This window comes from Lepus europaeus, chromosome 5, assembly GCF_033115175.1.
Source record: "Lepus europaeus isolate LE1 chromosome 5, mLepTim1.pri, whole genome shotgun sequence".
NCBI classification, from domain to species: domain Eukaryota; kingdom Metazoa; phylum Chordata; class Mammalia; order Lagomorpha; family Leporidae; genus Lepus; species Lepus europaeus.
This window is the reverse complement of record NC_084831.1, coordinates 28,813,898-28,837,493: the sequence shown is the minus strand read 5'-3', so window position 1 is coordinate 28,837,493 and position 23,596 is coordinate 28,813,898. Positions and strand designations below refer to the sequence as shown.

General features: G+C 57.8%; 1 protein-coding gene across 1 annotated transcript in view; it reads left to right on the top strand.

The window, feature by feature from the left end:
• Positions 1-23,596, top strand: part of GRIK3 (glutamate ionotropic receptor kainate type subunit 3) — a 225,202-nt gene that overhangs the window by 178,701 nt on the left and 22,905 nt on the right. Inside the window, exons 9-10 of the mRNA XM_062193266.1 lie at positions 442-555; positions 10,083-10,286. Of these exons, the coding sequence (XP_062049250.1) occupies positions 442-555; positions 10,083-10,286 (318 nt within the window). The remainder of the gene's footprint in view (positions 1-441; positions 556-10,082; positions 10,287-23,596) is intronic.

The following is a 23,596-nucleotide window of genomic DNA, read 5'->3' as shown; positions in this document are numbered from 1 at the left end:
CTAGGGCTGAGACCCACTGAGTGAGCGGTGGGGTGCAGGGTCTTCCCCTGAAGGTGTCCGGAGCAGGACCTGACCCTGACCCTGACTCAGGACCTCTGAGGCTCCGCTAACCTCTGCTTGGCAGCAGCTCAGCCCTGCTGGTTTCCCTGGGCTTCTGGGGCTACACTTGCTGCTTCCCGTGACCTTGCCCTTTTGGCTGTGAAGGGTTTGCCAGCAAGGGCAGGTGGAGGAACTCAGGAGACTCAGCCCCTCGGGGGCCTCCTCTGTGGAGGAGGGGGCAGCAGGGCTGTCGGAAGGGTTAACTCCAAACACAGTAGCAATGGCAATGGTGATGATCATGACTGTGACACTCAGGGTGAACAGGAACAAGAGGACCATCTTGTTAATGGGGAGAATGGACGGATGGAGTGAAGATTCAACACCCTGTTTCTGTCTGTCCAGGTTGGGGTGTGGAGTCCTGCTGACGGGCTCAACATCACCGAAGTCGCCAAGGGCCGAGGCCCTAATGTCACCGACTCTCTGACGAACCGGTCCCTGATCGTCACCACGGTGCTGGTAAGAGCCTGCCGCCCCTGCAGGAAGGACTGCCCCACCCGGGGCGGGCTGGCCATTTGTCTGGAAAGGCCCTGTCCACGGGAAGCCCTTAGGAGGCTGCAGGGAGGCTGGAGGGCGGGGACGATGGGGCACAGGAAGGCACACACTTTGAGGATCACTCGGGAAACAGCGCAGCTGGACCCCAGCAGCAGTGCTCCGGGTTGCAGGCAGAGACGCCAGGTGCGCCTCTCCTCACCCCTCCCCCCACTCCCCAAACCCTTAGATGTCCAGTAGGAAACGTGATGGAGGTGAAGGAACAGTCATGAGGCCTCAGGAATGCTGCCCCCTCCCCGGTTCCTTCCCACAGGTCCTCCCAGCTGTGGTAGGTGCTGTGGCCACAGCTGGAGAGCCCATGGGTGCTGGGAGCTTACATGCGAGCCAGTTTGCAGCGTCCAATTTTTTTTTTTTTAAGATTTTTTGTTTATTTGAAAGGCAGAGTGATACAGAGAGAGGGAAACACAGAGAAAGAGGAGAGAGAGAAAGAGGAGAGAGAGAGAGAGAATCTTCCTTCTGTTCGTTCACTCCCAAAATGGCTGCAGTGGCTGGAGTGGACCCATCTGAAGCCAGGAGCTTCTTCCGGGTCTCCCATGTGGGTGCAGGGACCCAAGCACTTGGGCCATCCTCTGCTGCTTTCCCAGGTTCATTAGCAGGGGGCTGGATCAGAAGTGAGCAGCCGGTTCTTAGCTTTACCCGCTAAGGCACAGCGCCAGCCCCAGCCCACGGTCTTAAAAGCTGTCAGACGTGGCCACCCCATCTGATCAGAGCCACCTCCCATCCTCACTTCTCTCCCTGGGACTGGACCACTTCCCAAGAAGTAGCTCTTGGGGTCTCCTCGGCTCTCTTCCCCTTGTAGCATGGAGCTGGGCAGGAGGGCAGCTCCAGGCCTCTGGCCTCCTTTTACTAACCAGTGCTGTGCCCACTCCACGGGTGCCAGTGCCCAAAGCCTCAGGCTGTGTACAGGCTCAGGCCACACCCTAGAGACACAACCCTGCCCCCCAGGGACCCAAGCTGGGCGGTCCACCTGGGAGGTTCTGACTGAAGACCCTCTGGGGACGGTCCTGGTCCTGGCCAGCTGGCAAGTCTGTGAGGACCACATGTTGAGAAGGGAGCTCAGTGGATTTGGGGTTAGGTAGGGCTGTCCGCAGCTGCAGGTGGGCACAAGCTGAGCACGCTGAACGGGGCGCTGTCCATGGTACTTGGGCAGAGGTCTCTGCCAGCTGCCTGCCCACCCAAGGCAGCACAGTCAGGCCCTACTGGAGGGTCCTGTGTCATCCCCTCTAGTGCGATTTTGGAAGTGAACCAGGTAGGTGCTTGGTGACTGGGTGGGGAACGCCATGCAATTGGAAGGGATATAAAAGGGAAAAAACATTCTTCCCAGAAGCCCAGAGGGTGGCCTCTACAGGGGTGTCTGTGGGCTGTGTCACCAGTCCCAGGGGTGCCGTTTCGGCGAGGACTCCGGTTAAAGGCGACAGAGTTCTGAGCGTGGTTCCAAAGCAGCTGCTGACGGGAGCCAGAGATGAGCTTAGGAGACACCCGCACCTCACCCATGGGGCAGGACCCCTGCCAGTGTCGTCTCAACAGCCACACGCCCTGCTGGCCTTTGTGGATCAACTTTCTGTTGCATAAACAATTATAAAACCAGACTGCGGAAGCCAAGATGCCGAATGATTTCAACAGGAGCAGGCGCAAAGGGGAGTGGCCTAGAGGATGGGAAACCTGCATCCCACAGCCGAGTACCTGGGTTCCATCCCCAGCTTCACCTCCTGACTCCAGCTTCCTAGCAGTGCAGACCCCGGGAGCAGTGGCGATGTCTCAGGAACTGGGTTCCTGCCACCCGTTTGGAAGTCCGAGATGGAGCTCCTTGCTCTTGGCTTTGGCCTGACCCAGCCTCAGCCATTGCCGGCATCTGGGAAGTGAACCAGAGTGTGAGAGCACACACACACACACACACTCTCTCTCTCTCTCTCTGCATCTCAAATTAAAGAACAATATTTTAAGAGCAAAGGGATTAGAGTGATACTGATGAGCAATTAAAGGAATATTGATGTGAATAAAAATAGGCAAGATAAAAGGAGACTTAAAAGACAACAAAATAAAAGGTTAAAAGGAGAATAACAAAGGGGAAATGAAGGTACAGAATGAGATGAAAAGGGAAAAATTAAGAAAGATGAAAAATTAAATAATTTACAGCTTGGACCAGACAAGGTAAAAAAAAATGTTAAACCAAAATGTCAAAAAGCAAAAGGATGAAAGTGTGACAGAGCTGAAATATAAAAGGGTAAAAATAAAATAATAAAAAGGTGGTAAAAGATTAAAAGCAGAGCTGCATAAAATGTGAGGCATAAATAAAACACTTCTCAAGGCAAAATTGAGAAGCGGTAAAACTCGTAGGATTTCAGAGGTTAGGAGGAGAGGCGATGGAGTGGACTGGGGTGATTCTGCCACAAACCACACTCTAAGCCAGCTGAAGACAATAAGCCCAAAGGGTGTGAAGCACAAGCACCTGGGAAGATCAGCAGGTTAAGTTGTATTTCAATGGCAGCAGCTTGACTTCAAGGGCGTACAACCCTTCTGCAGAGACACGCGGGGTTCTGCACAGGCACCAGCAGAATCCAGCCATAGCCTGTGCTCTTGACCTGTGCATTCCTCCAGCTTTTTCACGGATACTCCCAGCTTCCTGCCTCACTCAGTCCCTCTCCGGTGGGTCCACTCCCAACATCCAAGGGGTTCCCAGGTGCCTCAGCGGGTAGGGAAGAAGAGAGGCTCCATCCATTCACTGCCTCTCAGCGGCAAGGCATCTGGGCAGACATGAGCCCAGTAGCTCTTCGGGATATGCAGAGTGGCAGGACACAGGGGCACAACATGTGACAGCAGAGAGCAGAGATTTGGGGGTCAAGTCCTGGATTTCCTGTGACCCCCGGGAAGTCACATCCCTGCCATGTGCCTGCTTCCCAGGTGAGGAAGCAAGTGAGCTCAGCGTGGTACCTACGTGGTAGAGGTGAGAGGTGGGTGGGTAGCAAGCATGAATGGCACCGAGGGAGTGAGGGAGGGCTGAGTGACGGCCCTTGGTGTTGGTCAATACTCTCCCTCTCTCTTTTTTTAAAGATTTATTTTATTTATTTGAAAGAGTTACGGAGAGAAGTAGAGACAGAGAGAGAGGTCTTCCATCCACTGGTTCACTCCCCAGATGGCTGCAACAGTTGGAGCTGCGCCAATCCAAAGCCAGGAGCCAGGAGCTTCTTCCAGGTCTCCCATGCGGATGCAGGGGCCCAAGGACTTGGGCCGTCTTCTACTGCTTTCCCAGGCCATAGCAGAGAGCTGGATCGGAAGAGGAGCAGCCATGACTAGAACTGGAGCCCATATGGGATGCTGGTGCTTCAGGCCAGGGTTTTAACCCACTGCGCCACAGCGCCAGCCCTGGTCATTACTCTCAATGCCAGATCCAGCGCCAGCCAGCGCAGGTTCAGTACAACGCGCAGAGTGAGGGTTCTGGAGAAAACCTGTGCTTCCCTTCTCAGGCACAGCTCTGAACTTCGCACTGCCCCTCACCGCGGGCGCAGCAGTGACCTCTGGCGCGGGCTGCCTTACACACAGACACAGAGTGTGCACTTGAGTACCTTGCAGGCCCCGGGGCTTCCTCCGGCTCCCTCGGACCCCACACTGCCCAGTGTTTACACCGCTCATAGTTTTGCTTCCCACCCAGCCCCTGAAGGCATTAGTCACAACCTCACGGCCCTGTGAGCCTGTTTCTAGTCTCTCTCTCTCTCTCTCTCTCTTTTTTTTTAACAATTTTTAAAGATTTATTTGTTTATTTGAAAGACAGAGTTACAGGGGGATAGGGTCAAGAGAGAGAGCGAGAGAAAGAGAAACTCTTACATCTGTTGATTCATTCCCCAAATGGCCACAACAGCCAGATCTGGTCCAAACCAGGAGCCAGGAGTTTCTTCTGGGTCTCCCACGTGGGTGCAGGGGCCCAAGCACTTGGGCCATCTTCTACTGCTTTCCTAGGTGCATTAGCAGAGAGCTGGATTGGAAGTGGAGCAGCCAGGACTCGAACCGGTGTCTGTATTGGATACAGGCACTGCAGGTGGCAGCTTTACCCACTATGCCACAGCACTGGCCCCAGTGTTTCTTGTCTGTTACTGAGACGGATAACTCCAGACGCACCACATTTTGTCCGCTGCCGTGACCACAGTCTGAGCTCCTGGCCCTGACGTCATAACTTCCCACTCCTGACCTCAGTGCCTTTGCCTCTGCCATGGCCGCTGTCCCCCTGGAGGCAGGTGTCCCGCTGACCACCATAGCCCCATCCTGCAGTCTCACAACCTCAGCTGGTCTGGAGTAATCCTGATTCAGCTCTTTTTATTCCCACTGCCCAGAGGTCATGGGGTGGAGGGGGTGGCCGGTGGACTCTGCTCCCACTGTGGGGTGGTAAAAGAGGTCTCATCTGCCCTGGAGGCAGGGGAGTGGAGGGCATGACCTCTGGCGCATCCCTGGTGAGGGCGGGGAATGTGATCCGTGGCCTTTACAAGGGGCTCCAAGAAATCCCCCGTGTCCAGCTGAAAATGTTTCCTGGGCGAGAGATGCACACTCCCGCATGAGGACTGGTCCAGGACCACCCAGAAACCTAGAGCTGTGCTGCAGATACTGCAGGGAGTGTGGCTGCCGTGCCCAGCACGGTCCACGTGTCCCACAGCCCTGGGGAGGCTGTCAGGCATGGACTCTGGGGGACAGCTTGCAGATCGCGGGGCGTGGCTCAGCCTGGCCCAGGCCCAGCTGCTCTGGCTGAAAACCCTGCCCCACGCCTGGCAGCTGAATGCAGGGCCAGCACCTCCTGCTGAGAGCATAGGCCCTTGCCTGTCTGGGAGTGTGTTGTCAAGGCAACAGCGCTTTGAGTGACAGGCGGGTACCAAGGTACCAGTAGAGGAACATCAGACTGCCCTGCCCTTGGAGAATGGGGCCTAGGACTGAGTCCCCCGCCCCCCCCTCCGCCCCCCCATGAGAAGGGTTTCTCCTCTTCACATCCTCTGGATGTGGTAGAAAGCAGCGGCTATGTGGGGCTGCCCCCAAACCCACCTCCTGTTCCCTCTCATCCTCAACCCTGGGTTGGTGCTAACGGTGCCTTGCCCTGGCCGGACAGATGGACGGAGACCTGACACCGCCCCCTCTGGCCCCCCAGATCCCCAGTCTCTCTGCCTTCCCATTCCTGAATCGGCAACAGCAGCAGCCGGAACCTAGGAGGCTGCCTTCCCCCACCCTCTCCCTGCTGGGTCCCAGCCTCTGTTCTGGTTCCGCTCTTCCATGAGCTCATGAAAAATTCATCTGCCCAAACCTCAGCTCACACACCAGGAAAACACGCCCGGCTCACTCCTGGGGGCCCTGCTTTTGAAGGTTCAGGGTTCTCTTGGCTGCTGCTGTGAGCGGCGGCATTGGCATGTGTGGGTGTGGGACGCGCTACGCACCGGCGTCTGGATACGCACCGATGGGTGTATGCGTGCCGTGTGCACATCGTGACCCACATAGACTCGATCAACAGGCAGGCCAGACTCTCAGCCAGAGAGGGGAGGGAACCAAGGCCTGGATGTGGCTGGAAGAACCAGAGCCAAGACTGTTCCAGGCCCCTCCCGCGGGGAGGGGGGCAGGACTCCCAATGCTCTTGTCTTGGTCCTCACTGGTAGAAGCCAAGGCCAGGCATCCAGAGTCCCTGGCCTTTGTGTCCAAGCAGGGCCAGGCAGACAGAACATCCGAGAAGGTGGTGTGTTTGTGCCAATGATGCTGTGCACACGTGTGCACACGCGTGTGTCTAAGCCAGAAGGGGAGGCTTGGATCCATCCCCACTTAGGGATAACCCCCACCCCCCTCTCCCGACTCCACGGGTCGTGCCACCAGGACAAGCTTGGCACCAGGCCTGGCTTTCATACCGCCGGTCCGAGTGATCAGAGCGAAGCCAGACCAAGAACCTGGACAGCGGCGAGTGGGAAGAGGTTATTTTTCTAGACCCCTGTTTTCTGTGACTTGTTGAAGAGAAATATTACCCCTGCTCCTTCGGCTCCTCTCCCAGAGCAATAGGAGAGCGTGAAGTTATGAAATTGAGGGCACCTTCACTGAGCAATCGATTAGCAGCCGAGAGAGCTTGTGAATTGGCTGTCTGGACATTTCCAGTAATAAATTGTGAAATAGTCCATGAATAAGTAGTTGGCGGAGTTCAGAATTACCCCCTAGGAAATGTTGCAGGTCTGGAGACGCATTACTGAGGCGAGCACCGTTTTAATGCTCTGGGCTTTGGCTGTTAAATATGTATGCCATCCGCAAAGCACTTCCCGAAATTAATGGCATTTTACAGCTGCTCCGAAGGCAGCGTGTTTATATGGAGATGTATAGATTCTGGGGCCATGGTGGCTTCACAAATGAAGTGCTAATTTTAGAGGAGAAGGCCAGGGAGGGACGCGCAGAGAGGTCAGGAAGTGGGCCACCCAGGTCCCCTTTCCAAAAGGGTTTCCTGCTGCCAGCCGTGGGCTTTAGCCTTTGGGGACATTGGATGGAGTCCTCAGGCTGCGGAGGTCAATGGGCTAGGAGGCCCAGCCACGTGCAGGAAGGAGACGATGATGATGATATTAATGACAACAGCGGGAGCATTGACAGCTACCGTTTGCCCAGTGCTGTTCTGAGTGTTTGTGTAGTGGACACGTGCTGGCACCCTCCTCCTGATGACCCAGCGAGGCGGATCCTGTACCTGTCCCCACTCTGCAGAAAGACGAAGGAGTATCTGTGTGCTTGGTGCTTCCACTGGGAAAGATGGAGCTCCCCTCTTCCTTTCCTGGAGCCAAATAAAAGCCAGGGCCGCTAGGCCCCGCTGGGGTAACCTGTTCGCCACCCAAGAGCACCAATCCCATGGAGGACTTGGGACTGAAGTCCCGCCTAGGCCCTGCCTGCCAGGGTGCGGGCAGTCATCTGCTCCAAAGGCAGCAGTGCCCTTGTCCTGCAGGTGGCCTCCACACCTCTCCCCGGCACCACCTGCACCCCTCCCTGGCCTGTGGAGCTGCCTGCAGGGCTGGTGAGCCAGCAGAGAGGTCCCAAGATGGACCTTGGAGTCTGGCTACAGGACCCAGCCTCCTCCCCCACCAGACTGAGGAGTGCTTTTTTTTTCCCTAGAATCCCTAGAGAGCCCAGCAGCCCTTGGGAATTCAGACGCTCCTAGCATTTCCCCTGAAGCATCCCAAAAGACTACGAAAAAGCCCGAGTGGATCCATCATGGGGAGGAAGGGGATGTTGAGAGAGCACTTCTGGGGAGGGGGCCAGGTGCATACACTACAGTAGGAGCCAAGTGGGGGTCTCTGCTGCCAAGGACCTCCACAGGGGTCTTCACTCCAGGACCCCTGAGTGAGAAAGAAAGACAATGGTGAGGGGTGTGGCTTTGTTGTGGGTTCCCAGCACGCACACCTCTGGCAGCTGGTGCTTGTCACCCAGAGGAAGGCTGGAGGCCTCAGGAGGAGGCCAAGGAGCTGGGGCAGGAGTGGGGGAACGGAGGGAGGCCCAGAGGGGTCCAGTGAGGACCGGGACTGTCCAGGAGCTGGCACTGAGATGGCAGCTCAGACCCTGAGCCTGAGATCTAGGACGGCAGGTGGACCCAGGGAGGACTGGCCCCAGGGAACAGCGGGCAGCGCCGAGCCAGGCAGAGTCGCTGGTTGCCTGGGAAGGATTGGAACAGGATTCCATCTAAGTAGAGTTCTGTGTGATGCTGGACAAGGGACCGACCCTCTCTGAGCCCATTTCCGTGTCTGCCAAATGGAGATAACGTCATCTATGGTGTAAGCCAGTGAGACTTCACCAGCCTGGGATCCAGAGTTTAAATCTACGTCTGGCGCACAGTAGGGACTCAGTTAACACTGAGTCTCCTTGGAGTCCAGCTCAGCTGTCCCAGACTCAGGATGGGGATCTGCCCGTGAAGCCGGGTGGAGGGAGCCTGCAGGAGCCTGGACTTGTGTGCTGACCTGGGTTCCGTGACCACGCTGGGGACCTGGGCCGTGCCAGTCACAGCCCTCAGTTCCCTGCCCCCGGTGTTGCATGCTGGGGGAAGTCGAACCAATGGTTCCGCCGCCTCTCCCAGTTGCTCTGCGGAGTTGCCAGAGGCTGGCAGGTAACTGAGAAGTCAGAGGGCCGGCGCCACAGCTCACTTGGCTAATCGTCCGCCTGTGGCGCCAGCACCCCGGGTTCTAGTCCCGGTTGGGGCGCCAGATTCTGTCCCGATTGCTCCTCTTCCAGTCTAGCTCTCTGCTGTGGCCCGGGAGTGCAGTGGAGGATGGCCCAAGTGCTTGGGCCCTGCACCCACATGGGAGACCAGGAAGAAGCACCTGACTCCTGGCTTTGGATCGGCACAGCGCACCAGCTGTAGCGGCCATTTGGGGGGTGAACCAACGGAAGGAAGACCTTTCTCTCTGTCTCTCTCTCTCACTGTCTAACTCTGCCTGTCAAAAAAAAAGAGAAGAAGAAAAAAAAAAAAAAAAAACAGAAGTCAGAGTTCCGTCCTGTTCAAAGCCACTCGCTGGCTCCTACCACTCGGAGAAGGGCTGGGGAGGGCGGCTTGACCCAGCCCAGGGGCAGGGGATCTCGGGCCACACCAGCCTGAGGTCAGACCCTCAGTGGGCACACACAAGTCACTCTCCTGCCTGCATCTTTGCAAAGGGTTGGTGTCGAAGTTAGACAAGGCAGCCCCGGCCCCTGGCTGCTGAGCCCCAGTGCCCCGCTGTTCTCCGATGCACCCGCTACAGACATTAGCTCGTTTGTTAATTTCCTAGTGGCTGTCACCGCCACATACAGATGCAAGCTGTCACTGTCATCACTCACCCGGCAGATCCTAAGGCAGGGGACAGAGGAGCCCCTCGGAGGGAGGCTGGCATCGGGGAGTGCCGCGCTCTCATCGTTTACACGAGAGTTGGGGGAGGGAGAATCCGGGCAGTGCTCGATGAAGGGCTTCCTACGGCAGTGTCCTTGAACTGGAGCCGGCAGTCTGGGAATTCAGACAGCAGAATTCCCAGGGGCTGCTAAGAACACAGATGGCCGCCCACACCCCAGCACTGGAGCCCATGGTTCAGCTGCGGGGGCCTGAGAACGTGCGTTTCTCACAGCTCCTGAGTGATGCTCGGCGGTGGCCGTGGCCGTGGCTGCCGCTGCTTCTGTGGCTTCTGGTCCAGGGACCACACTGTGGGAACCCTGGCTTAGTTTCTGCTACAGCAGAGGGAACACGGGCTTTGGAGTCAGGATGGAGTTCAAGTCCCTGGTTTACTGCTTACCAGCCCTGTGACCTTTGGGCAACTAACTCGCCAAGTCCCTCCAGAGCACCTGCCTGGATCCAGGGACTGCCAGCAGGTGGCCGGTCGGGGACGCTCCTGACTTGGCAGATGTCCATCTCAGCTCCGTCTCCGAGGTTCCAAGCCTGCTGCCGCCCCACCCCATCCCCTTTGTCACCCTTGTCTCCTGTGTCCCTGCAGGAGGAGCCCTTCGTCATGTTCCGCAAGTCGGACAGGACCCTGTACGGCAATGACCGCTTTGAGGGCTACTGCATCGACCTGCTCAAGGAGCTGTCCCACATCCTGGGCTTCTCCTACGAGATCCGGCTGGTGGAGGACGGCAAGTACGGGGCGCAGGACGACAAGGGCCAGTGGAACGGCATGATCAAGGAGCTCATCGACCACGTAAGCCTCCGGGCCCGCGCTGCAGGGGAGCCCGGGACACTTGGGGCAGTGCTGTAGCCCACCAGGGGCGGGCATCCTGGCAGACGGGGGCCCCAGGCGCAGGGGAGATGGAGACAGAGGTGTGACCCTGGGGTTTGGGGAGCCCCATAAGAAGTGTGCTCCATATCTTGGGCCTGTCTTGTTCATGCCCCCCAAATCCCAGCCACGCTCCTCCATACAGAGACCCCTGCACCTGCCCCAAGGGATTCTGAGCCGATCCCTGGCATCTTCGACGGCTTCATTCTGAAGGATTCTGCAGTTTCTGTTCTGTTTTGTTTTTTTTTTTTTTTTTTTGACAGGCAGAGTGGACAGTGAGAGAGAGAGACAGAGAAAGGTCTTCCTTTGCCGTTGGTTCACCCTCCAATGGCCGCCGCGGCTGGCGTGCTGTGGCTGGCGCACCGCGCTGATCCAATGACAGGAGCCAGGTGCTTCTCCTGGTCTCCCATGCGGGTGCAGGGCCCAAGCACTTGGGCCATCCTCCACTGCACTCCCTGGCCACAGCAGAGAGCTGGCCTGGAAGAGGGGCAACCGGGACAGAATCCGGCGTCCCGACCGGGACTAGAACACGGTGTGCCGGCGCCACAAGGCGGAGGATTAGCCTAGTGAGCCGCGGCACCAGCCCTGTTCTGTTTCTTTGAGCACTATCAAAGGATGTCCCAGCCATGAGGGCAAAGCGCCAGGCAGAGCCCCTCGCCAGCCGCCGGGACGCCGAGACCCATCTGTCCCTGCCTGGGGTCACGCTGAGTCCGGTGGGGGAACAGATGGTCCCGGGAGCTGAGGGCTGAGGCGTGGGGAGGAGCAAGGTTCAGCTGGAAGCCACCAAGAGGCAGCCTCTTGCTCTGCCCAGGAGAGAAGAGAGGGCCCAGGGGAGCCATCGAGTCAATGGACACAGGGAAGAGGGCAGAAGCCACAGACTTGGGACAGCACAGCAGGGTTCAAGTCCCAGGTCCTCACTCATTGGCTCCATGGCCAGGGGCCAGGCCCACCTCTCCAAGCAGCTTCCCATCTCTACAGTGGGCACGTGACCACTGCCTCCTGTAGGGCTGGTGTGGTACTGGCACAGGGCCCAGCCTGCAGTGAGCTCATTAAGGGGGAGCCTTGGAAGGTGCTGCCACAAATACGTCCCTGGTTCTTAGACGCCTGGGCCGGGCTTCCGGTCCAGGCCTCAGCACCCAATCCATGGGTCACTGGCTAAGTCCATCAACCTCACTCAGCCTCAATTTCTCCATTTCTAAAACAGGAGTAACTGGCAATTGACTGCAGCTGCTGAGGCTGCTGGGCCTTGGGGGAGGTGCCCCGGGATGGGACAAACACCAAGTGCCTTCCAGCTCAGGGCCCTCAACGTGGTGGGAGCCCTTTCTCTCCCAGAGCTGCGTGTGGACGCACCGATCCATACCAGACACGAAGCTTCCTTCTCCCACTCACCTTCATGGCAGCCTGGGGAGGCAGGTGAAGGCCCGGCCAGTCAGTGGGATTCAGAGTGGCGGGGTCCTTGAAGGCTCTGTCTCCATAGCCTGCACTCTGACTTCTGCAAGACCCAGCCTGACCCCTGACGCCAGGCCAGAGGTAGCAGCGGCCAGCAGTGAGGAGAGGCTCACTCTTCAGTCCTCCGGGGCCATCCGATGGTGCTCCTGCCACTGTCTCAGGGGAGCCCAGCGCACGAAGCAGAGCCTGGCTCGGTGGAGTCGTGGCCTAGGCAGGCCCCGGAAGTCTGGTGGGAGGAACTGATGGTGATGAACTTAAACACAGGCCAGTTGGATTCCCGCTGTGCATTTACTGCTTAGGGTTCCTGGACAAGGTTCTGAACCTGTCTGTGCCTTGGTTTCCCCAGCTGTAAAATGGGTCTGGTGTTGAGAAGACCTGCCTTCAAAAGAGTGTGGTGAAGACTCAGTTAACAGATGTGCGTTGCGCATCAGCACCATCTCAGTATTTGCTGTATCCTCCCTGCCCTCCCTGGATGCCGGGCGGGGCGGGGGCCTGTGGGAGGGGCTTCACCAGCTCTCGCTCCAGCCATCATACCTGCCTCATGTTCTTCCCAGCTTGGGAGGCCCTGAGCAGACACCTGGAGGGGAAGCTGCTTCCAGAACTCAGTATAAATGGGAGGGAGTGGTGTTGTCACCAATGTTAGTAATAACTACAATTATTATGCAAATGAGCCAGCAGGGCCCTCCCGGGGGGCCTCTCTGTGTTAGCGGCTCCCCTGCTTGCAGGCCTTGGGACTCCGGAGGTGGGGGCTCTGGGTGGGTTCCGATGCCCACCTTTGCAGAGGTGGCTACATGGGGGAGGGCGGGGAGGGTGTGGAGAGCAGGAGCTATGTGTGTAATCCAGCAGGGCCCAGCAGCCTTACCACCCGCAGCATCCCCAGGGGCCGGGAGCTTTGAAGAGCCGTCTGCAGAGGGATAGGATCAGAACACCCCAGCGGCAGCCCGACCTTCCTGCGCTGACCCTGGGCTGGGGCACAGCGGGGAACTCTTCCACGGCCGGCACCGTGCAGCTGGGCTATGCTTTGGGCGGCCCGGTATCCATCAAGGCCACAGGCCCTGATGGGACATGCAGGAGACCTTGTTAAACCCGATTCCTACAATTGATGAGCCTATTAATCCTAGCTTGGTGCCATTTTTAATAACATCATAACCGTTTATTAGCGTCGTCAGATAATTAGTCTTCTCGCTAGCTCATAGAAAGCGTGCTGAAGACTTGGCAATATTATTACTTCCTTATTAGGGATCAGAACGGAGGCGTAAAAGTGATGGATGCCCACCTTCCTAAGCTTCTGCCCCCCAAGGCCCACTTGGAGGCCCTGGGTAGAGCCTCGGACCAGCGGGACTTAGAGTGTCCCTCCCTGACAGCCTGCTCACCTCTGTCCCATGTGCCCGGCCCTCCGAGGAGCCAGGGCTGTGGAGGAAGGGGGGCACCTGGAGGACGCACCCCATCCCAGTGATGCACTTGCCTCTCCCAAGCCATCCCAATCCACGGGAGCACCCAAGGTGATGCGACACAGCAGGGGTCGCTCCATCCGCCACCCATCTCCCTCCAGAGCCCTCACTGCCACTGCTGCCATTGCCTGCGTGCCGCCCTCTGCCCTCTCTCACGGGTCTTATAGACCCCCCCCCCCATGTGCTTTGCTGACTGTCATCCAATAGAAATGGGGCCCACGTCAGGGTCTTGTCCAAGGAAAGTTATTCAACCTCTCTGGCCTCCATGTCCACATCTATGGAATGAGAAAGATAAAAATAAAAAGCTGCATGGTGTAGCAGGTTGAACCTCCGCCTCTACCTGCAACACAGGCATCCTACATGGGCGCCGGTTCAATACCTGGCTTCTCTACTTCCTATCCAACTCCCTGCTAATGCACCTGGGAAAGCAGCAGAAGATGGCCCAAGTGCTTGGGCCCCTGCACCTACTTGGGAGACCCAGAAGAAGCAGCAGGTTCCTGGCTTCAGATTGGCTCAGCCCTGGCCATTTGGGGAGTGAACCAGTGGAGGGAAGATCTATCTCCCTGTCTCCCTGTCTCTCCTCTTCTCTCTGTAGCTCTGCCTTTCAAATAAACTTTTTAAAAATACCAAAATAAAAAGCCATTTCCTAGAGGACTCATCACGGGTCCTTGAGTCCTCCTGGCCTGGCCTCCTGCAGTCTCGGCTCTCAGAGACCGAGGCGTCCTGTCTTGGCTGGTCTCCCAGGCCCTTGAACTAGTGGGGGGGGGGGGGGGGCAGCAGGAGGCAGCCTGAAGGTGGTAAACAAACAGCCCCCAGGCCACAGGAAGCCATTCTTTCTGTCGTCTCTAAGCTCTCCAGCGCACTGCAGTGCGTGCAGCTGGATCAGACGTTCTCCTGGCTCCTAGTGGGGCTGGGCCAAGGTGGGGACCAGGAGTGGTCCGCCCAGCCTTGGCGTGTCGTCCCCTCCCCCGTGAAGAAGCAGCACTGCCCAGACGTCCCTTCTGCTTCCCCACAACACTGAGTGCAGAGCGGAGAGGGTGGCTCGGCTGGACGCGCCCTCTTCCTCTGCGGGATTCTTCCAGTGAGTACCTGACAGACTGAACTTGGCCGCTGCCCAGCGCCTGGCACGGAGATGCAGTCACACAGCACAGAGCCTTAGTGGAGAGAAACACATGAGGCAGCATGGGCTCTGGGGTCACGACGAGCTGGCCTCCCAGCCAGAGTGTACCAAGGGAAGGCCAGGTGTCACGGTTGTGACCCCATCACCTACAGGCTCCCTGCCTGCCAGCCAGGAGCCAGATCGTGGTTCCGGCCTGCGTGCGTGTGCACTGGTGTCAGAGGAGGCCCTGAACGCCTGTCTGCATGTCCAGGAAAAGCTCCGCCCAAGCCACCTCCACCCAGGAGGTGCTTGGAAGCACTGCATTCTGGGAGCTCACCTGGGGCAGGTTGGAATCTTGGATGTTGAGGGCAGCAGAGACACACTTTTTTTTTTTATTTGACAGGTAGAGTTATAGACAGTGAGAGAGAGAGACATAGAGAAAGGTCTTCCTTCTGTGCGTTCACTCCCCAAATGGCCACTATACGGCCAGTGCTGCACCGATCCGAAGCCAGGAGCCAGGCACTTCTTCCTGGTCTCCCATGCGAGTGCAGGGCCCAAGGACCTGGGCCATCCTCCACTGCACTCCCGGGCCACAGCAGAGAGCTGGACTGGAAGAGGAGCAACCGGGACTAGAACTGGCACCCATATGGGATGCCGGTGCAGCAGGCGGAGGATTAGCCAAATGAGCCACAGCACCAGCCCCAGAGACAGACTCTGGTTAGGGCAGCAAGGACTAAGGGGCCCTGGGGATGCTCAGGGCGGCCCCAGGATCTGTCTGGGGCAGACCAGCTAGCAGATGACAGCTGCAGGAAGGACTTGGAGCCCTGTTGGGAGTCACTGCGAGAACTGTCAACGCCAGGATTTGGACAACACAGAGCCCAGCCTGAAGAAAGGGCTGGAAAGGGCCTGGCAGGGGTTGGGCTGCAGACGGACAGGTGCCAGAGCTTCAGGGTGCCAGAAGTACAGCGAAGGAAACAGTCCGAGGGAGCAGCTGGAGCAGGCGAAGCCCTGTGCTGGGCTCCCCTTCCCTCCTGCAGACCTTCATCAAGCAATGTCTCAGCCTGCAGCACAGAGCTGGCAGCAGAGGCCTGTGCCTCTGCTTAACTTAAGGCGCGTGATGCTGGGGAGAGGCCGAGGGGCAAGAGGCAAGAAGCTGGAAGGCGGGAAAACCAACACTAGGGGACATCAGTGAGCCGGTCGGTTGGCACAGAGCGTGACCGATGGCTTAAGAGTCTGCTCCCAGGAAAAGCCTTGCAGAGTGTGCCCCGGACCCGCTGCTTGGCAGGAGGAAGAGGGAAGAGCTTTATCCACTGGCCACTGAGTTCCTTGAATCCCGGGTCTGGCGTGGTGGACATGGGAGCTACCCCCGGCGTGTCCATGGGAAGCCCAGGGCTTGTGGTGAGAGGGGCCCAGGCAGGCAGGAGGTGAGGGGCTGTTGGATTGCTCCTGCATTAGTGACTTCAGTCAGAGCCCGGGGGTCTGGAATGCAGCCTGAGAGGGGTCCCAGCCCAGCCCCAACTGACGATGGGAGAGTCGTGGAGCAGTGACGAGCTGCGGGGGCGACCAGGGCAGACACGCGTGGTCCTTTTCTTACAGGAATTGCGAATCGGACAAGCCAACCTCAGGGGGAGTAGAGGGAGCACAGGGAGTGGCAGTCAGAGGAGGGTGATGTGGGCTTCCCGGAGGAGGTAGCTTTTTGACTTCCACCTGAAGAGCAGGGAAGAGGTGTAGGTACCCGGTGTACCTGAGTGTGATGCCGGGTTACCAGCATCTCCCCCAGGTCAGGGCCTGGCTGGGGCTGCAGCTGCAGGCATGGAGGCCCGCAGCATTGGCAGGGCTGTGCTGGGGCAGATGCTGGGGGACACTGCCCTGGGGACACGCGGGGCCTGGGAAAGGGCTGCTTTTAGAATTGGTGATGCAGGGAGGGTGCCGTGAAGCAGGGACAACCTGTGAGCCTAGGACAGGGCAGGCACAGGACCGTGCGTGCACGGGCGTTCTCCCAGGCCGGGGAAGGGCACACCCAGCCTTCATCACTGTCCAGCATCCTCAGCTCGGGAGCCCGTGTGTGACCACAGGCCCACGATCCTCTGCTTGATGCCTGGGGATTCTCCAGCACCTGTTCCCCGCAGCTGGGACAGAGGTGGGCTATTCAGAGAGCTGTCCTCTGAGCTTATCCGTGGCCACAGAGCCAATCAAGACTGGCAGCTGGCTGGTGGGTCATCAGCAGGTACCATCCAAGCCTCATTGTACACCCTGAAATTGGCGTGGCACCCCCAGGGGAGAGATGCCGCATGACCGCTGGGAAATCTGCGGGTTCCCACTGATCAATTTATTCATTTATTCAGAACATCTATTAGAGTCAGACCCCGTGCTAGGTGCTATGGATACAGTGGGGAATGAACAGGCAGGATCTCTTCCTGTGAAGACGCCTCCGGGTCTGACATTCTGGCTGAGGACGCAGAACGTCTAGGGCACCCCAAGGGTGTCATCATTCAGCCAGACTAAGTGTTCTGAGCCTGGAGTGCTGCCTGGTGGAAGAGCTTCCCAGCCCTCCAGTCTCGAGCTGGCCTTCAGGTCCTGAGGATCGGAGATCAGTGGGGCTGGGACCCTGGAGGAAGATCATAGGAACCTCAGAGAGGCGGGGCCAGCAGCAATCAGAGAGACGCAGGATGGTCCTGGGTGCTGATGGCTCCCAGGCAGGTAGCAGAGGATGGTGGGGAGGGATGGGTAAGGGAGGGCATGGACATAGGAATCTGTCTCTCACTCCACAGCAGTCATGGCCATGGGCAGTGGGCTCTGGCCTCCCAACCCCCAGATAGGCCTGCAAGTGTGCCAGGAAGACTCATGTCCATTGCCCCACTGTGTCTTAACAGCCACCCAAGGTCTGGAGCCAGACCTTGGTTCTGGCCTGCACACATGGGTCCCAACCCCTCTGCAAGGCCGAGGAGGGCTGTGCTGAAGCCTGCTCCACAGCGTCAAAGCAAGGCATGCCGGGAGATCACTCAGGGGTGGGGCAAAATCCTGAAGGGAGCAAGGCTGAGAGTAGATGGACCCTCTCCAGGCAGCCGGTCTGCCCAGGGCAGTGACCTGGGAGCCCTGTGGTGCCGGGAATGTGAGCAGGACATGCATGAAGTGGCCCAGGAGGGCAGGGGGGTCACTGTGCTGGGGGTGCACTGGCAGGGCGGAAGAAAGAGAGCAACAGAGTCTGAATTCACGAGAGGCTGGGAAGAGTCAGGGAGGGAGTGAGCCGGGTCCCTTGGCAGGCATCGGTGTGGCTTCCAGGGAACTGAACCTGGAGCTGAGCCCGTCAGGCTGGGGGAGGGAGAGCAGGCCGCTGCGGGTGTTTGCTGCTCACTCTCCCATCCAAACGTTCTCCAGCCCCTGCTTTGCGCAGGGCTGTGTGCTCACTCCCGCAGACCATGAGCAGGACGAGGGGCTGGGTCCCTGCCCTCCTGCCGGTGATAGACCCGCAGAGGAGTGGGATAGGAAGAGGGACCTGCAAATGCAACATCTTCGGTCGGGCGGGCGTTTGGCACAGCGGTTAGAAAACGCCGCTGGGATGTCCGAATGCCATATCAGAACACCTGGGTTCAAGTCCCGACTCTGCTTCTGATCAGCTTCCTGCTAGTGTGCACCATCGGCGGCAGCAGGTAGAGGATGGCTCAAGTCCTTGGGTTCCTGCCACTCACGTGAGAGACCCAGATGAAGGTCTCAGCTCCTGCTTCTGCCTGGCCCAGCCCTGGCTCTTGGGGACATTTGCAGTGAACCAGCAGATGGGAGATCTCTCTTTTCCTCTCTGTCCTTCAAATAAATATAAATAAGTAAATGAATGAATGAATGATTTTTTAAAAACCATTGAACTGTGACCAGGCGCCAAGCAGCAGTGCAGTGGGCAATGGGCACACATAATGGGGACCTAATCTACTCTGTTGGGGTGGGGGAGCTCCCCAGACACTGCTAGGGCCAGCCCCGCCCTGTCTGGCTGATGCCACTGCCAGGACCTATGGGGTTTGGGGAGAGGACATGTGGTAATAGGAAGTAGAGCATTCCCCGGAGGCGCTGAGGCCAGGAACACCTACCCTTCCTTCCTTCCTTCTTTCCTTCCTTCCTTCCTTCCTTGCTTCCTTCCTTCCTTTCTTTCTTTTAATTTCTTTATTTATTTTAAAGGCAGAGTTACAGAGAGGCAGAGGCAGAGAGAGACAGAGAGAGACAGAGAGATCTCCCACATGTGGTTCACTACCCAGATGGCTACAATGGCCAGAGCTGTGCTGATCTGAAGCCAGGAGCCAGGAGCTTCTTCCAGATCTTCCAAACAGGTGCAAGGGCCCAAGCACCTGGGTAATCTTCTGCTGCTTTCCCAGGTCCATTAGCAGGGAGCTGGGTCAGAAGTGGAGCAGCTGGGACTCAAACCAGAGCCCATATGGGATGCCAGCACTGCAGGCAGCGGCTTCACCTGCTGCACCACAGCGCCGGCCCATGCCACAGGATGTTGCCTGAGGGGAGTCAGGAATGGGACTGCGCCCCCCAGCCTCCCAGCCTGGGAGAGACACGCACACCATTGGTCACCATCAGCCTGTGTATCTGCTGTCAGCTCAGGAAGCTGGCGTGAATCACAGGTGTCAGCTGACCTGCCTCCGGTCACCTCTGACTGTCGCCCCTGTTGGAGGTGTGAGTGGTTCGGGATGTGAGTGTGTGAAGTCAGAATCTGTGGCCCTTTAGTGGACACAGTGTTTTCCCAAGCTTGGAGGAAAAGATTCCAGCTGGAGCAAAACCATTCTGGGTAAAGAGCGGAAGCTCAAGTGCACGGTTGCCACATACCAGAGGGAGGGACAGGGAGCCAGCAGACAGAGCTCAGGGAGAGGCCTGCATGGGAGGCAAGGGTGAGGTGGCTGTGGGGGCAGCAGAGGGAGCTGGGGCTAGGCAAGGACACAGCGGCACCCTCTTGCTCCTCCAGGGCTCCAGTGCTGGCCCAAGCAATGCAAAGTGTGCGCCGGGCAAGCACCAGGGGCAGCCATGGCTAAGAGTCACAGGTTGCTGGGAAGGCAACGCTGAGCTTGGAATAGGGCAGGGTGGGCCCGGCCATGAAGGCTGCCCGTCAGGACAGGGTCTGGGGCGGTGCAGCAGCCAGAGGCGGACGCAGCTCCCTGTGGCGCATGTGGGATCCAGGCGTGCTTGTGTCCTGGGGCTGCCATAGCAGGTGACCTCAAACCTAAAGACAGCAGGAACCTGTTCCCTCATGGCTCTGGAGGCTGGAAATTAGAAACCGAGGCGTCCGTGGCGTGGATGCCTTGGTGGTCTCTGGGGGAGAATCCGCCGCACGTGTCTCTCCCTGCTTCTGGTGTGGCCGCAGTCCCTCGCGGGCCTTGTCTTGCATCAGTATCAACCCAACCTCTGCCTCCATCATCCCATGGTCATTTTCTCTGTGTGTCCTCTCTTCTTAAAAAGGCACCAGTCATCAGGCTGAGAGCCCCCCTCATCCACCAGCAAGACTTCGTCCTAACTCGATTGTGTTTTTCAAACACCCTTTGATTTTTCCAAATAAGGTCACATGCACAAGGTACCAGGGGTTAGGATTTAAATATGATTGGTAGTGGTGGTGGTGGCACAGGTGTGTGTGTGTGTGTGTGTGTGTGTCTTGGCAGGGAGTGGAGGTGGAAGTTGAGGCCAAAACATAGGCTTTAAGGTCACCAGCAACGGGTCCGAGTACTGGTGCAGCCGCTCACCAGCTAGAACAAACCTAGCCCGATTGAGCCGCCCCATCCCTGCCTGGAGCGGGATGATTGCTTATTGCCTCACGGGGCTCCTGGGGAGATGGCACACACATGTGCAAGGCTGTTACAGTGCTAACTCTAACGGTTCACAGCATGGGCAGGCAAACACCCTGGGGGATCCCAGCTGAGAGGCGGAGCACAGAGATGAGGAATCTGGTGGAACTCACACTCGGGAATTCAAGGAAACAGCTGCCCACAGCACACCACGCTCGGAGAGCAAGCAGGCGCTCGGGTACAGATCTTAGTGCCCAGGGGCAACTTCTGTCTTAAGAGAGGGCCGAGCAGCGTCAAGGGACAGTGGCTGGGGTCATTCTTAGCATGCGTGGGCTTCACGCTGGGGTACCAGGCTAAAGTCCTGCCAGCTTCCGGGATGGCCAGATGATAAGGGACAAGATACGAAGCCAGAGCTGGTTACGTCATTCTTGCCTTCTATTCGGGCTGGGAACATGATGACCAAAAGGCCTGAAAGGTCGGAAGAGCGTGAGAGGAGGTGGAGTCAGGCTCGTCCCGACATGGAAAGGTACTTGCGGGGATGAAGTAACGTCCTGGGAAGCCCATGCTGCCCAGAGTTCTAGAAGGTTCCTTAGTGATGCAGGAGGGGCCAACAGTCACCCACAAGACCCCTGGAAGTGTTGGACAGGTCAGTGGCTTGGCTTTATTCAACCACCATAGATACAAAAGCAAAGACCAAGGAGTCTGTCCGAGCCTCAGTTTCCCTCTCTATATAAAATTGACGAGGTTGGAGTGTATTCCCAGAGGTCCCCACCCCCGGCTCCGACAGCCCGTGATTGTGTGAATCATCCTCGCTCAAGTGGGCAGCGCTGCCAGGATGGGGCCCTTCATTCCGAATAATGAACTGAAACAGCAAAGGCTTGACATCTGTTCCCATCTTTCAAGGCAACTTGGACAAAATAATGCCTTTTTCAGGGAAATTGTTACCACTGGTGAACTGTAGTACTTCCTGCCTGAACCAAAAATGAAGTGGAAAACTCCAGCCTTCCCGAAGCCCGAGGGAGGGCATGATGGGAACGCTCCGTCAAGGTCGCGCTGGCCAGGTGCCTTGCTGCTGGAGGCACACAGTGTCCTGGGCGCCTCTGCCTCCCCACCCCGCTGGAGCCCGAGAGCAGAAAACACAGCAGGGAGACTCCAAAAGCTCCAACAGGGGCCTGGAGGAAGACAGAGTGCCCGTGGCTTCCTCACCAGCCCCTGGAACATTCGGGCAGAAGAAGCATTGGCTGTGAACACCTGGATCCTGCGGCCATAATGTCGAGTGGAGACGCCGCGGCACTGCCTGACTAAGGTTCTGCCCAGGAATCCCCTGCAAGCCCCAGTCGCTGTTGCCAGAGATGCGTGCCCAGTGCGCTCCAGGCAAGGACAGCGACCTGAGCGGCAGCACACAGTCTCCCATGGCGGTGTACTTTGAAGGGGCGGGGTTCTAGAATCAATGCCCATGACATCCCCGTTACATCAACAGTAGGGAGGGTCCTGGAGCCTCAGAGCTGAAGTGGCCTTCCTGGGTGTCTCACCTGGGCTCCCACCCTGCCCCCCAACAGGAGTCACTTGACTGGAAGTTCTGTGAGGGCAGGCACCAGCCGGGTCCCTTGCTTCCAGCTGTGTCCCAGGGCTGGGCCTGGGCTGGTTGTCCAGCAGGGTTCGAGCACATAGACATCCAGCACTCTGCACTTCCCTGGTGGTTCTGTCTCCTTCCGGTGCTTCCCCCGGCACACACACCCTGAAGCCAAGGGCTGCGAGAGCTGTGGCGGCAGCAGTTGCCCCTTTCTTCTGCCCCCAAAGCTGGAAAGTTCCAACTCACACATCCAGAAGGGATCCCCAGAAGGAGGGTCCCCGTGTAATAACCCCGTGCCATCAGCTTTTCCCTATCTTTCCAGGTTCTGAAGTTCACCAAGTCTTTGGGCTGCAGGTGTCCATGATGGGTGGGGTGTGGGAAATGCTGGGTGGGCAACATGAGACTTGTATGTTTCCCAGCTCCCCCAGCCTGCAGAGCTGCATGGAAGCGAGGGATCCACCCCTTCGGGCGCTTCACTCCTCAAAGTTGGGTTTGAACTAGATCCCTACTTCCTATCTTAAATGAAGTCAGAGCTGATGTTAACAGCTACCGTTTAGTAAGCAGTTTGATTAATGTCCATCTCCCCTGTGAAGGCAGGAACCACATGTGTTTGGATCTCATAAAACAATGGATAGGTGGATGGACAGACAGATGGATGGGGCTGCTCCAAGCCAGTGGGTGGCTGCCTAGACGCATAGCCTTGGGAGAGTTTCAGAGGTAGATTCTGCCCTGGCGAAGGTCTTCCGTGCTGGCCTCTCCGACCCAGATGCCTTCTGGCCTGTCGCACCTGAGGAGGGGAAGTGATAACCCGGTCCCCACTCTGCAGGGTGAGGAGCCACAGGATCCCACGGGGCTGCCTTTCCAATATTCCAGAGGCCAAGGAGGGGCTTAGGGATGGAGAAAGCTGAAGTAAATCAGCCACAACCCCAACTGCACTCAGGAATTCATAGGCAAATAAGCAGATGAGACACAAAGCCACATGGGACGCGGACTGCCACTCAAATTAAGCAGGTCAAGGCCGCACCGTGGGCCGGAGCAGGCCTCAGGGGAGTTTAGCATCAGAGGCTGTATTAGTCGGCTTTTCATCACTGTAATGAAGAGTCGGAGACAAGCTGCTTTTGAAAAGAGGTTTGTTTAGCTCAGGATTTGGGAGTTCAAAGTCCAAGGTCAGGAGGCAGGGGGGGGGGGCATCTTTTTCAGGCTTTGAAGGGGCAGTGGATGGTGGCACATCCCAGCAGGAACATATGTAGGAGCCGGTGGTCACATCTCAAACAAGGGGCAGCAATGGTGGGCCAGGCCTGCTCCTGCTACAAGAACCCTCGTACGAGACCCCAGGGGTTACCTCCTGAGAGCATCCCCACGGAGGCCTTCCAGTAGTCCCCACCCTGGAGAGCAAGTTCCCAGCACCGGGACCTTTGAGGGCATGCTACCCATATCCAAGCCATAACAGAGGCTGTCCGGAGGGCTTCTGGGAGAGGCAGCACCTGCAAAGGCACTCAGACCCCGTGGTAGGCACTGGGCCCTCTGAACAGGGCCCTGGTGTGCCAAGGCTGAGCCACGCAGAAGGGGCTGCAGTAAACAGAGCCCCCTGTGGGAGCACAGCCGTGAGGGGAGGCTGGGAAGATGGGATGAGAAGGAGGAAGCTCAGACCGAAGAGGGGGGGACCCTAATGATTCCCTCATTAAAGTTGCAATAGGCTGAAATTTATTAACACCTGAACATAATCAATCTGGAAGAACGCAGAGAGTCTCCAAATAATTATCGTATTTGCTTAGGGCTTGAGGGTGATGGGGACGGGGGAGTGTTGCCCCGGGGAACACACACGCTGTGCTAAACCACGGGCGTGGGCAAGCGCATTGAGGGCCGGGGAAGCTCTGAGAGCCAGGGAAGCTCCGAGA